At 37.3% G+C, this 15,989-nt stretch overlaps 1 protein-coding gene across 1 annotated transcript in view; it reads right to left on the minus strand.

Moving 5' to 3' along the window:
- Positions 1-15,989, minus strand: part of PLCL1 (phospholipase C-like 1) — a 335,580-nt gene that overhangs the window by 32,844 nt on the left and 286,747 nt on the right. Inside the window, exons 4-5 of the mRNA XM_011949972.1 lie at positions 13,154-13,229; positions 10,568-10,677 (exon numbers count right to left, since the gene is read on the minus strand). Coding sequence (XP_011805362.1) covers positions 10,568-10,677; positions 13,154-13,229 — 186 coding nt within the window. The remainder of the gene's footprint in view (positions 1-10,567; positions 10,678-13,153; positions 13,230-15,989) is intronic.

The raw sequence follows: 15,989 nt of genomic DNA on the forward strand, positions 1-15,989 counted from the left end.
CACTTAAGCCACAACTCACCTTAGGCTAAAATTCTGTGTGTAAGAAACAAATTTTCTCTAAAGAAAATTTTCCTGAAAGAAAAGTAAGACCTTCAACAACTTCACAAGTTGGAGCCAAGTCCTCTGGTCTATGATGCATCTATTCATTAGGATCCTGCCACTTTTGAATTATTCAGATTCATTATAAAATGCAGCTTTCATCTGAAAAAAAAAAAGTGTACCTCCAAGAAATGCTAAATTTAGTTCTACTGGAGATAAAGTGGTGTGTGCTTCCATAATCATGTCAACAGCCTGGCTTTTATCTCTACTAAACTCCTGGGCAGCACAGCTGGGATGCAGCCACCCAAGGCAGAAATCTGTACACCATGTAACCAATCTGCCTATTGCTAAGAAGCATTAACATTCTATTTGAACTGTCCTATATTGTTAGATAAGAGCTGTTTGAAATAATGTTTTAAACTTGTGGCTTTTCTTAAATTATAGATGAATCAATTATACTTCAAAAAATTTACCCATACATCTAACACTAATACTAATATTCTATATTATATAACTCTCTCTCTCTCTCTGCATCTTTTCAGCTTTAAATTGTAGAAATTTCTCAAAAACCAACCTTATAACATCCTCCTCTGCAACTATAAGCTATCAAATGAATTTTATGGATGCACATGGTTGTAAAACTTTGCCTCAGATTATATTTTAGAAGGTGGATGATTAAATTAATTTGTTATTAATATGGCCAGATTTGATATAATAACAAATTAGCCATAATGCTAATGAGTGGTAATTAAATGAGCAAGGCAGAAATTTAGACCTCCCCAGACCATGTTGAAGAGATCCAGCACATCTTTATTTTGATGTGTTTTCTTTTCACCATTATTTTCAAATTGTTTTGACAACCACACTCAAGTATCAAGATACAAGGCAGGGTTTTGGAATCTATGAAAGGCTAGAATATTTACTCACTGCTGAACCGGTATTTCCTCATGGAAGACTTCCCTGACCTCTCCAATTAGGTCAAACTCCATTGCACACTCTCATAGTGCCATGCACTTTTTAAAGGCACCCATCATAAGGACAAATTTAACACACATCGTGTGATTGTTAAGCGACAGCTTCCCCCACTAGACTGTCAGCTCTGAGACCAGAAGGCCACATTTTTATTCACCAGTACATTCCCAAGCACAAAGCCTGTCACCCAGTAAAGATGTAACAGATACATTTGTTGAATTAATAAATTTGGTTTACCAAAGATAAAATAAAAGTTTGTTAAATTATTATTTGCTCATTTATGGATTAGAAGCCTCATTTATGCATTGCACTTCCTTATTTATAAATGTCGATGTGGAAATAAATGAAATCACCTTCTTGAAGTGGGAGAGAAGGGTCTTTATTTTGCACTAATTAGCCAAACAATAACAGTATTCTACAAATGTGTCTAGGAGCATCTTTTCAAATACCCTGTCCAGGGATAAATATATCAAACTTAGTTTATAACCCCCAGATAGATGTTATGCCTTCTAAATGTATACTCTACACTTTATAAGGCCTAATAATGTTTTCTTTTGTGTATAAAAATAATGGTACTGACACATGAGATTCAAGCTGTTTTTCTAGAACTGATCTATCCATTCTCTCCCTTCTGTCACCCACCTTCTTCCTGATAATCAATGATATCCATTGTAAAGCAGCTGGTTAAGATTCCAAGTGAGTTTAGGGCTTACTAGGTTGAGTGAGACTAAACTGGCTGCCGTTGGAATAAGACCCTCAATTTTGGCTTCATCCCTATTTTGACCACCCCCCCACAAGTTGCATTCACCAAATGTTTCTGGCATGACTGTTACCATAACTGTTTGCCAAAATTCCAACATTATTTTTAAAAGTTTAACAGACAAAAAACATTAAAATAAATTTTACAACAAAATGAAAATTGAAGAAGTAAATGTTACCTAGAGAAGACACAGAATAGACTCTGCTCTAACTCCTCAGTTGATAAAGGGCAGATTGTAGGTCTGAACAGTAGAACTGTGGCTGTGGAGGACGGCACATGAGGAAGGAATATGAAAGGAGTATAGCCTTTGTAAAGTTTTTGCTAGAGGCATGGCTCTTAAACTTCCTCTGTCCCATCAAGAAATGGCAGCTGGCAACGTCCATACTAAAAGCCAATGAAGAGCAAAGCTGTCCAAGACAAACAAGAGGAGGCTGACTGGGCTCTCAGGGGTCCTGGGTCTGGTCTTCTGCTTTGGTATTGTTGCTGTTTTGCTTTGCTTTCGTGATTCTCAATCATACCTGTCCAAGGACTCAACTGTATCCATTCGCTCAGGGGTGATCAGGCCCTGGGAAGCTGATTCATGCTAACCAAGCTCACAGGAGATGGACCAATAAAAAAGGAAGTTAACTGATTTACTTACAAGCAGAAATGTGACTACTGGGCAGATGGAACTAGTTATGTCACTTGGTCAATTCATTCTATTTCCCACTAGAAAAGTATACCTGGGAAACTAGATTGAGAAAAGAGAGTTGCTTTGTAAATACAGTGTTGTAAATAAATTATTATCAAGCTACACTCTCTCACTGTAGCTTTCTGCACTAACCACTGACTACTGACAGTAGGCATATTCTGTCAAGGTGATTGAAATAGTCATACTAGATGGACAGGACACTCACTCCCTTAGATAAGTAAAATAATAAATATAAAGCACTTGGTAGGATACTTAATACATAGTAAGTGCTCAGTTAATACAAACCATTATTATTATGGTATGCAAGTATTTTGACAATATAGCACAGTGGGATGACAACATGGCCTTTAGAATTAAATCCTTGCTCCATCACTCACTTCCTATATGCCAATGGGAAGGTTCTTAACCTCTTGAGCCTCATTTCCCCTATCTGTAAAATGAGTATAATGGGAGTAATTTTATAGGGTTATCCTTAAAAGTAATTAAAATGTTGATTATTGTAAGCACTGAATGTTCATTTTTATTAATAAAAATAACAAACACTCGTATAGCATGTGCCAGATACTGTTTCATATATATTTACTCATTTAGTCCTCATTATAACCCTATGAGGCGGGGATAGTTGAAGAACCTGTCACTGGTAGACTGTATTTACCAATATCTGCTCCTCTTCCCTGAGAAGGTTTACATTTGTTCCACTCCACTGAAATCAGACTTGACTGTGGCTTGCTTTGACCAGTCAAATATGAGTGGAAGGGACATGTGACTCTACTGGGCAGAAGCTTTTAAAGCCCATTTTTGCATCCCTACCTCTAGGATTGTAGAAGTGTTTGCTGGGATGGAGTCCCCATTAGCCTGTGTTCCTGAGTGACCATTACTTACCTGTGATGGACATGTAGTACAAGCAAGAAATAAGTCATTGTGTTATATTGCAGTAGATTTTCAGATTTTGGTTACTATAGCACAACCCAGCATACCCCAACTGATACAAGAGCATAGAGACAAAACAAAATTTTCCCAAGGACACACAGCTAGGAAGTGTCTGGTTGCAGCATCTGTACACTAAATCACTTTGCCTGATGTTTCTCAATAATTGATAGTATAATAATATCAATATTAAGAATGGTTTATTATTAAAGCATTGTTGTTGTTATTTGGAGGTCTGTTTCTAGACTTTGTAAATATATGCTTTTTTCTGAATACTCAAAAGGAACCTTAGCCTTTCTCTAGATTCTACAGCAACCACAGCTGGCAGATGCCAGAGACACCACTGGAAAAGTTCTCAATGGACAATGTGGATGACACTGGGCATGTTCCTTCTTAATATACCCTCAGGCAGCCCCCAAAGGCACAGTCACTATGTCTGTTAGAAGAGCCTGGTCTGAACATTCACACTAACAGCCCCCTCTCCACAGTATCTCATAGAATGATTTTAAATATCTATGGCCAGTAATTGAAAGGTAGCCCACTTCTCACTCTCACTCAGCTTTCAGAGACGGATGCCTCTCCTCATACTTCTTTTCTCATTAGCCCATCATCTGCTTCCTTTCTTTTGTCTCTCAACAATGAACAGAGACTTCATATGTGTTTTCAGGCTCTAACTGAAAGCATATTTCTTTGACAGTGAAATTACAATGACATCCATGTAATTTCCCCTATGTAGCAAGATTCCCCAGAACTGTGAGGTCCTGAAATTTGGGAATTCCGAGAGGGAATCTGCCTGGGTTAGAAACACAACTACACATGGAGAAGTGAGAAGCTTCAATCTCGGCTCTTCCCACGGAAACTGAAAATGTTTTAGATAAAAGCAGAAAGAGCAAAGGCTTAAGTAGTGATAAAAGGCAAAAGCGTCAGGGGGAAAAATAACAGTCACATATACTAAACATAAATTTATAAAAGCGGCCCAGAATCATGGCACACATTGGAATGCATTAAATTATAAGTTGGAAATCTATCCAGGAAGAGTGTAAATACATATTTAATAGGAATGACCATTGAAGGGGTAATAGTTTCATTCATGTTTCATTTATTGCCTGTTATTCAACTAGTAATCAATGAAATTCATGAATAAATAAGAAGGGCAGCTACTTCTTAACCCTTTTATTTCTTCTTTAAGCCCTAGTGATTGCCTACTTCATAGTTTTTCCTTTGTAATAAAATACTTATTAATCATATTTTTTTAGTATTATTTTTATATATCTGTACTTGACACTTCCTCAGCCTGCTACAACTGATTTTTCCATAAAACCTTTAAAAACACAAAGTAATAAAATTTCGTTTCTTAAAGTAGCCAACAGGACAAGTTAGAAAAATACCTATTGGGAAAGCTCACTAGAATGCTCCCCTTGGGTTCTTTCTGATTTCAGTTTTATAGATGTGATCACCTTTACAATGCAGTTGGTTTTGTACTTAAAAAGTCAAATCACTCTGGATAGAGTTCAAGACTTTAGATGAATTCCACTTCATTGCAAATAGCATTTTATCAGTGATATAGTGTAAGTCCACATCTTGCTCCCAAGAGATCCTCAGAACTCTCATGAGTGAAACACTTCCAAAATTACTAACAACGTCCTAGAACACGTTGGCTATGTAAGTGAAGTTGTAGTATCCCTTTCTGAAAGCCTTAAAAAAATAGGAAAAATTTCCATTGTGAGATTTTAATATTATGCTAACAACCAAATGTCTATAGTTTGAATAATGTTTGTGTCCCTTCCAAAATTCATGTTGGAACTTAATCCCCAATGCAATAATATCAAGAGGTGAGGCCTTTAGGAGGCGATTAGTGCTTTATAAAAGGGCTGAGGGGAACTATCTAGGCCCTTTTGCTTTATTTTGCCTTTCTTTCCCTTCGGCCATTTGAGGAGACACCGTTCCTCCCCTCTGAAGGACGAAGCAAGAAGTCACCATCTTGGAAGGAGAGACTGTGCTGTCACCAGACACCAAACCCACTCCTGCCTTGATCTTGGACTTCCCAGCCTCAGGAACTGTGAGAAATAAATTTCTGCTGTTTATAAATTACCCAGTCTCGGGTGTTTTATTATATCAGCACAAACAGATTAAGACACAAAACTCATTTTTGAAGGACATCATGGAGAAGAAACAGAGGGAAAGGTCTGTTAACATGTGAGGGTGGAATGGAATGGAGTTATTTTGATTCAGTGATTGTCTTGAAAAGGTACCGAGGACTGAGTCATCCTATCATCCTAAATAAATACAATGGCTATGTAAGGAGACCAATTCTGTGTACAATAGTGAACAAGAAAGAAAGGAAGAGGAAATTGACTGCTACAGTTGGATATAAACATATGGCAAAAGTGTGGAAAAATGCAAAACATATGCTAAGCAAGTCCCTACCCTGGACCCATGTAGGTGCTAGAATATGAATTAAAGAAAAACAAAAGTATGGGATCTTCCAGAACCACCTGGATTTCAGTTTCCTTGCTAAATACTAAATCCTGGTCTCTGGAACAATTTGGACACTGTAATTATAATTCTTATTCATTATATTGTAGAGTTAGTCATGTTTCTTTCTGCAATTTTTTCTTCAGCTTCCCTGTCATTTTTAATATCAGATAAATGTAATATTGAACTGCAGAAAACACTAAACAATTTATTTTTCAGTCTCAGCTCAATTTACTCTAAAGCCTATGCCCCTTTGCACCACTCCATGCTGTCAATCCCCCAACTGGCTGAGGGCACATTTCTCATTTTTTTCCAGCTCCTTCCTTACTTATTGGAAATTACACTGGAATTAAATATTTTTTAGAAATATAAACCAACATATTTAACCAGTATTGGTTAATTCCCACTCTCTCTCTCTAGATAGTGGGGAATACTAGTCTAAATCATGTATAAGGAAACTTTTTCAGTAGGCAATGCAGAATTGTATAGGTAAGTCATGCCACAGCCTCCTAATTCAGTGATTATGTCTTTCCAGGATGGTTATTAATCATTCAACCAACTGGAAGCAAGGGTAAATTGAATCTAGTAAACTTATAAACAAAGAGTATTTATTAAAAGACTTTGAGGAGCTCAGAAAACCAATAGCAAGGCTGGAGAATCAAGTAGGAACCAAGTGTTTCAGATCTAAGGCATAAGAACTAAAGGAAGAATCTTATAGAAAAAGATGTCTTCTTAGAGTAGCACCACTGGAATAAAAAGTCTTCAGCAGAGCCCAGGTTCTTTTTCTCTCAGCTAACAATTCAAACTCAGAGGAGGTCATTTGTCCAGTTCTTGAGGAAAGGACACCAGATTAATAGGCCCCAAACTCAATGGAGGAGAAAAAGGAGCTATAGGAAGTATGGAAATATTCTCTACTCTTGTTGAGTAGTAGTCCACTACTCTGGTGCTCAAGCTGAAATACCAGCAGCTATAGTATGTGAGTTATAATAATAGAAGATCAATTCTGTCTGAAAAGCTTTCTCTTGGAATAATTTGAACAGCATTTGCTCAATCACATCTAGCAATAAGCTTCTGTCACTGAACCAGACACATTAACAAATCTCTGACAACACTAAGTGGCCTTAAGTTAGAAGTTAACAAAGAAACAAAAATAACAAAAACTAGTTCCTCCATGTTCATCCTCACCTGGCAAACAAACAAAACTAACAGCTAACATATATACGGTCTAGTTTTCTGCACTGTGACTTACATCTTTTGTATGTATTATCTCATTTAATTCTCACAAAATCTGGGATGTAAGTATTATTACCACCCTGAGGGAGATAACATAACTTGGCTAGTCTCACCACTATCAGGTAATCACACGGGGCCTGCATTCTTATTTCTGCACTAGGCTGCCTGGACCCAATGGGACTGATATGGTTTGGCTGTGTCCCCACCCAAATGTCATCTTGAATTGTAGTTCCCACAATCCCCATGTGTTGTGGGAGGGACCCAGTGGGACGTAATCAAATCATAAGGGAGGTTACCCTCATGCTGTTTTCATAATAATGAGTGAGTTCTCACAAGATCTGATGGTTTTATAAGGGGCTTTTCCACCTTTTGCTCAGCACTTCTCCTCGCTGCTGCCATATGAAGAAGGACATGTTTACTTCCTCTTCCACCTTGATTGTAAGTTTCCTGTGGCTCTCTCAGCCATGCTGAACTGTGAGACAATTAAACCTCTTTCTCTTATAAATTAATTACTCATTCTCAGATATGTCTTTATTAGCAGCATAAGAAAAGACTAATACAGGGACTCAGCCACATGGATGGAGTTTTAGAGGAGGCAGAACATTGTAGTGGATAGAACCATGGGCATGAGTTAAAAATTGCAGGCTGGCCATTTACTAGCTGTGTGACTCCAGGCAAGAAATTTCAACCCCCACAAGCCTCAATTTCCTCATTTGTGAGATGGAGAGAATCCTACCAGAGTCAGCATGTCATGTTGCAAGATTGCACTGTTGTGGCAAGGAAGAAAGGGGAAATGCACATAAAGTACCTAGCCTTGGGTGCTGATCACAAATTAAGTGCTGAACAATCGATGGCCATTATTATATGTCTGTCTCTCCTTATAGACTAGTCTTGGAGACCCAGGTAATCCTCTTGTTATTTGGATCCCTAGTACCTTTCTGTGACTGGTACATTAACAAGCCCATATAAAATCTCCTGAACATAAAGTGTTTATATCAGGGTTCACACTGCCACATTGTAATCTAGGGTTATAATAAGCACCTCTTTAACACTACAGCTCTAGGTCATCCCTGCTCCTTAAGCAAATGATGCCTTATCCATCCCCCTCCTCCACTGGCCTCAGACTGCTAACTTCATGAGGTCAGGGTCTGTATCTCGTGATCTCCATGTATCCCCAATGCCTAACACAGAGCCCAATGCATAGTAGGGGCTTATCACTTGTGGACTAAATTTTTAATAGACATTTGTAGTATGTTTTACAGTTAACCTAACACTTTCACATAAACATGTGCAGTATCTCTGCAGCACAGGTTAAAGACATAGGGTCTGGAGCCAGACTACCTGAGCTCAGACTTTAGTTCCACCATTTACTAGCTGAGCAGCCTAAGGAAATATACACAGACTTGCAATGCCTCTGTTTGCTCACCTGTAAAATGAGATTAATAACAATACTGAGGTGGTGTGAGAGTTAAATTGTTAATTCATATAAACCTCATAAAACAGTACCTAGCACAAAATGAGTGTTCTTTAAATGTCAGCAATTATTAATTTTTGTAGCTATTTTTCTCCCATTTAGCTATCAAGAATATATTCTGTCTGCCTAAATCATTTCTCTTTTCATGTAAGAAAATATAAAAGGTGGCATATTTACTTCAAAATCCTAAAATCAATGTGCAGCAGACAGCAAATCATATTCTCAAGAAAATTACTTCCAAAGCTATTTGCAAAAAGAAATGTATTTATAGGAACTGTTCTTAAAATAAAAATCCTCAATGGCCCTAGATATTCTGTACTTTGTCTCTTCGAAATCATTTGTGCTGGAATCTTCCCCAGAAGCATTTGTCATTATTCTTTCCATAAATAAGAACAGCCATATTAACTTGAACGTAAGTGTTCATGTGAGTAAACACAAACACACACACACACCAGGCAAATTAATCTCACACATGGGCTGTACCCTGCCTGCACCGAAAACCTCACTGCCTTATTAAGGCAAAAACCATGTCAATTCCATTATGCAGCTCCCCATCTCCTAGAGTATGAACCTAGAGATCAAGCCACACATTCCTTAAGGCATCACATGACCCAACTTCAAACAATACTACAAGGCTTCAATAATCAAAACAGCATGGTATTAGTATAAAAACAGATATACAGACCAATGGAACAGAATAGAGAGCCCAGAAATAATGCTGCACACCTACAACCATGTCATCTTCAATAAAGTCAACAACAAGCAATAGAGAAAAGACTCCCTATTCAATAAGTGGTGCTGGAACAACTAGCTAGTCATGTGCAGAAGATTGAAATTGGAAGCTAACCTAGGAAATACCATTCTGGACATAGGACCTAACAAAGATTTCATGACAAAGACACCAAAAACAATTGCAACAAAAACAAAAATTGACGGTGGGACCTAATTAAAGAACTTCTGCATAGCAAAAGAAACTATCAAGACAGCAAACAAACAACCTACAGAATGGGAGAAGATATTTGCAAACTATGCATCCAACGAAGGTCTAACATTCAGAATTTATAAGGAACTTCAATTAACAAGCAAAAAATAAACAACCCCATTAGAAAGTAGGCAAAGGACACGAACGGACACTTTTCAGCAGAAGACACACATGCAGCCAACAAGCATATAAAAAGGTGTTCAACATCACTGATCCTTAGAGAAATGCAAATCAAAACCACAATGAGATACCATCTCACAGTCAGAATAGCTAAAAGTCAGAAAATAACACATACCGGCAAGGTTGTGGAGAAAAGTGAATGTTTATACAATGCTTGTGAGAATGTAAATTCATTCAACCATGTGGAAAGCAGTGTGACAATTTCTCAAAGAACTTAAAACAGAATTACCATTTGACCCCAGCAATCCCATTAGTGGGTATATACCCAAAGGAATATAATTCCTTCTACCATAAAGACACATGGACATGTCTGTTTGTCACAGCACTATTCACAATAGCAAAGCATGGAATCAACCTACATGTCCATCAACAGTGAACTGGACAAAGAAAATGTGGTACATATACACCACAGAATACTACACAGCCATAAAAAATAATAAGATCATGTCCTTTGCAGCAACATGGATGGAGCTGGAGGGCATTATTCTAAGCGAACTAATGTAGAAACAGAAAACTAAATACCATATGTTCTCACTTGTAAGTGGGAACTAAACAATGAGACCACATGGACACAAAGAGAGGAACAGCAGACACCAGGGCCTACTTGAGGATGGAGGGTGGGAGGAGACAGAGGGTCAAAAAACTACCTACTGCATACTATGCTCTGTGACACGCAGTTTACCTATATAACAAACCTGCACATGTAACCCTGAATCTAAGGTAGAGGTTAAAAAATCCAAACCATCATATTTAATCCTTGACATTTCGCTACACATTGGAGAGATGAGGAGGAGAAAAGTAAAGGCACAGGGGACTTCTGAATGTTTCATCTACCTTCAATACTGTAATGTTCCAAGCAAAGCTCTCGGTTGCTTTGTTGAGTTTTCTTCCCTTCAAGCCTTCTTTTGCCCCCAAATTATGAAGTTCTTCATGGAACTCCATCCCTTTGAAGAAAGAATGCATAAGAAATCTGAGTATATATCTCAGAAAAATGGGCATCTTATAATGAAAATATTATCAGTAAAATATAATTTCACATTCCTGTCTTCTCATAATTTCCAAATCCCTAAATTGAATCATCCTTTTCATTCTGTTCATCCCACCAGTAGTGTCCTTACGCACAAATTGACAATAGTCAATGCATTGGACTAAATTGCATTTAAAACAGCCAGGAGCCATAGAAAATGTCATGAGAAGTAAAAAAGTAAATTCCATGGGTCCAAAAAAATAGGAAGAACGAATAAGACCTAGTATTTAATAATACAACAGGATGACTATAATCAATAATAATTTAATTGTACTTTTAAAAGTAACTAAAACATTATAATTGGAGTGTTTGTAACACAAAAGGGAAATGTTTGAGGGGATGGATACCCCATTTTTCATGATATAATTGTTATACATTACATGCTTGTATCAGAACACCTCATGTACCCTAAAAATATATACACCTCTGTACCCACAAAAATTAAAAATTAAAAAAAAATTTATTAAGTAAATAAGTAAGAAGCAAATTATTCCAACAGGTTACATCGACCTTGTTTGTCCTCTTCCTGGTTTATGCATGAAATGGTCTGATGTGTCCATGGCAACCGTATGTGAGGAATGCATATGTCTTGTTTTTCTTTATGAACCATTCCTGTGGCTTAATAGTAGGCCCTGGAGCCCACATAGATAACAATAAGTAATTAGCAATGTTGACTAAAAATAAAAAGATTTTTTAAAAAATACCATTCTGGGAAACACCCAAGTGTTTCAGATTTGGAAATGACCTTAAAGTATTTTTAGCTCAACCATCTACTTGAGCTTGAAGATTATGAAAACCATCACCATCATGTTTCTTCAGTCTTTGTCTTAGCACCTTAAAGACGGAAGTCACATTCTCTTATGAAAAGCTCATTCCATCTTCTGAAAGTTATGACTGATATCGAGTCATAGCTTCCCTGGAACTTCTTCTTCCCTGGAACTTGTACTCCTTGGTGCTAGCTGGACACAGATCAAAAAGGTCTAAACTCTTTTCTACAGTGCAAGCTTTGAGATATTTGAAGAAAGATATTGGGTAAAATCCCTTCAAGTTTTCTCTAGGTTAACCATTCAAACATATTCAGCTTACCAATGAAACTCTTCTTTAAGGACGGCATCCAAGCAAGGCCACTGCATTGCCCAGTTTCCTGGAGCTGAGCTCTGTGGGAACCTGTCTCCAGGAGTGAACACTGTACTCAAAAGCTTGGAGAAGCCTATATGAGGTCAGGGATCTACCACCATTCTCCTTGTTCTAGTTTTTATATTTTTATTAATGTAGCCTAAGACCACGTTAACTTTCCTGGTGCTAACATCACAGACATAGTGCATAGTAAAGAACGTGAGCATGGAGCCCAGCTCTACCACTTACTAGCTGTGTGAGTCTAGGAAAGACCCTGACATCTCTGGGCTTCAATTTCCTCACTGGTGACATGTGGTTAACAAGTGGGTTTACCTCATGGGATTGAGGTAAAGTTTAAGTGAATCAATACATATAAAGATCTCAGAGCAGTGCCTGGCATCAAGCAAGTATCAGGTATTATTATTTTTGTGCTTCCTGTCAACAGAAACATCTAAGCCTGCTGGTCAGTCAGTGAAAAACACCATTTTAAAAGTTTGGTCTGAATTCAAAGGGCAGCTCCACCACGTGTTGATATGGCACCTAGGGTAAGTCACTCAGTCTCTCAGAATATCAGGTGCCTCATCTATAAATCAGATATAATGATGATCACTCTGCAGAGTTGTCATGAGTAAAACAGTGTGTGCTTGGTATAGCATACGCATATGTATCAAGCAGTTGCTACTGTTGTCGTCTTCCTCGTCATAATCATTATCATCATTATCGTGTGTGTGGATAGAGAAGGCTGTGGATCCAGAAGATGAAAGCACAAGGGTATGGATGAAGGTGAACAGAAATAAACAAGTGCACTCTCACAGATATGTGACTCATCTCATACTTAAAAAGAAACAACACATCTAAATCTAAAGTGAAGACTAGTAATGGGGCAAAAGCCTAGAAGATTAATAGGATTTTGGTTCCAATTGTAAAATTAAAGTGGGTTTTAAGGGACTGTATGGAACCATAGCTTCAATACCAGCAGTAGAAGGTTTTGATGGGGTTCCAGACAACAAAACTAGATTCATCCCTCATCCCTCTAGACATCTTCAGATACCACCCCAACCCTGTATACTCACATATAACCCACCTATTATCACTTGGATTTTGTCTGTACTAAACAAAGAGTAAAGTGTAACTTAAAGTACAGTTAAGCAATGCCATAAAATAATTGAATTTTAAGAGAAGCAGCAAAAAGTTTTTGAAAAAAAATCTACCAAGAATTATTATAGTTTCTAAACAAAGTAGAAAAAAGAAACAGAAAAAAAAATAAAAACAGTTACCTGCTTTCTGACACTGTACAATCTTTTCCTGGACTGTGTCTGCCATTTCTATGAGAAACCGGCTCTCTTGAATCATCTGTTACAAAACAAACATCAAAAAGGTAGTTGTCAGAATCCTTGAACTGGCTCATTGGGAAGATGACATACAGAAAGACCCACGTGATAACTCCAGTAACAGGAAGCCATAGTCTCACCACAACAGATGGGATGGGAAGGATGAGCTCTGTTCCAACCCCCATTCATCCTAACACTGCAGCTAGTGTCACCTTCCTTATGATTACTCCTTTGTGTAACACGCTTGGCACACAGTGGGCACCAAATAAGCAGCTGTCGAATAAATGTACATACATTCCTTATGTCCCAGGTCATAATCATAAATACCTAATTCCACTCCCTTAACACCAAAGATTACTGCAATATCAAGGCAAGTGGTATTGGAACATAATAGCAATGAGAACAAGAATAGGGTTGTTTATCCTTCCAGAGGCAGCAAAGTCACCTTTAAAAATATTATCTGCTCCATTTTATCCTCCCTGTCTCTCCCCCACCCCACTCCCACCAAAGAAATGAAGTATCTCCTATCTTCTCCAAATTCTCTCAAAGCTCCCTGTGTAGCACTCAAAGGTGGGTTTGAAGTCCCACTCAGCTACCAGCAGGCTCTGGTCCTTCCCATCTCACTCCTTCCTAAATGCCACTTCCAGAATCATCATCCGAAAGCACAGTACTAACTAATTCCCGGCTTTGTCATGTTCTCCTTTGGTTACTGAATGAAGTAAAATTTTTCTAACCTAGAGCTATGGTGTTCCAGTTCCCCTAAGTCTCATTTGACATGGATGAATCACGCTTCTCTAAACGCACCCTACTTGTTCCTCCTCCCACACATTTCTTTCTGTTAGGGAAGCCTTCTTAAGCCATCTCCCCTGATCAAAATCCTGATAGGCCTCAAAGCTCACTTCAGTGCCCTCTTCTCTATTAGTTTCCTGATTTCCCCTTCTGTCTCCTTCTCACTCCCCATATTCCCAAAACATTCTATTTTTTCAATCTGTTCATGAATTTTTTATTTTCTATCTTCTAATTTATTCTTTACCTATATTCTTCCATCTTGTTGCTTCTCCAGTAAATTGTAATTCCAGTAGAGCAGGGACTCAATCTTACTCAGCTTTGTATTCCCAGATGCACCCATCCATTTACATAATCACTTTTTTCCCTGTTTTACTTTTGTGATACTGATTTCTTCTCCCTCTCTACTACCCACATATGTGTGTGCAATAAAACATTTTATTTATTACTGATCACTTCTTAAGCTTGTAATTATCTTTTTGAACTCCCATCTCTCTTTTTGTCTCTAGATTTCTCCACTCTTTTTTTTTTCTAGGCTTCCTCATTTTTCTGTAATTTTGTATGCTCTTAATTCTCTTTCAAATTAAGTACTGAAAATTAAGCATAAAGCTTTTAACAGGATTACCCCTATAGAAATATAATACTCAAACATCAGAAAGTAAAACAAATGTTAAAACTTTATTACATGCTTATTTGAGGTAAAATAAATTTAGGATCAAAACATACTCCAAAACCTTATAGTTCAAGTTCTTTTCAAAAGCCCCCAAGTAAGTATTTGTTAACCCCGTAGTATAAGTTGTATCTGTTTTTCTCATTGTCTAATAAACCTCATAAAGAGATAATCAAGTATAATTTTATCTCAAAACAAGCTTCTTTTTGAGATTCCTCAGAAATAACCTGAAATCTTTTAGTAATAAAAGTCCCAAATTGTGCCCTCACATATTTCATCATTAATACTCTCAGAACATAAAATCATTGCTCATGTGAAATTGTTTCATAAGGGCATTCAATTTTCTCTATGTCAACAGCTTCTATTGTATTGAGAATAATAAATTTATTCTATTTTCTGCAGTCAGCTTTCAATTATTAGTAGCTATAGAAAAAACAAATGAGATGAATAGTTAAAATGCACCAATAATCCAAACCACAATTTAAGTCAAAAATTTCAAATTTTCCTTTCAACTAAGTAATTTATCTAAGTTGTCAGGGAGAAAAAATGGTCGATTTGAGTTTCATTTCCTTCCTAGATCTCTAACTGATACTGATGTAAATAAAACACAAAGCGCAAAAGCCAAGCAGAGAAGGTGAGAAGATGTCCTCAGATAATCCCTGAGCCTGGAAGTCAGCACGACTCAGCCATGATGGCTGGGTTGACTCAGTCAATAGAATCTGGCAGTGGCCTGATTTACATATCTGATGTCTCAGCCTGAGCTGCTAGTTGCCTTTGCCTGTTGTAGTAATACAATGAGCTTTTCTCTGGTTCTGTCACATGAATCTCTCCTAATGGATCTTATTTCCTTGTCAGGGCTTTGTCTCTAAAAGAATAGAGGATTTACCCAGATAAAGGTTGACATTACTTTATGCATTAGATGTATCCAGAGCAGGGGTGTGTAAAGTTACCAGTTAAGAGTAAAATTATGTCTTTTAAAAGAAAACTTTACTGAAGGGGGCAGTGATACTGTTACTCAAAGATGGATTAAATTGTTCAGCTTTTGTGAAGAAACTATCCTTCCAGCTCTTTCCAGTAAGAAGTTTAACTAATTGCCCAGAATCATTGCAGAGTCAATGTAATTATTTAATAATACTGAAAAGATGCACTTTCATCATATCAGGATTCAAAAATCTTGCACAGATTCCCATTTTATCCTGAATTAGATCTAAATTCGTAGAACCAAATCTTTCTACTTAGAAGTCATCTTACAGACAGCCTATCATGGACAACCACATTTTACAGATTAAAAAAAAAAAAAACTGAGCTAAAAGTTAGCTTGCTTAA

Source organism: Colobus angolensis, unplaced genomic scaffold (genome assembly GCF_000951035.1).
Source record: "Colobus angolensis palliatus isolate OR3802 unplaced genomic scaffold, Cang.pa_1.0 Scaffold30, whole genome shotgun sequence".
NCBI lineage: Eukaryota > Metazoa > Chordata > Mammalia > Primates > Cercopithecidae > Colobus > Colobus angolensis.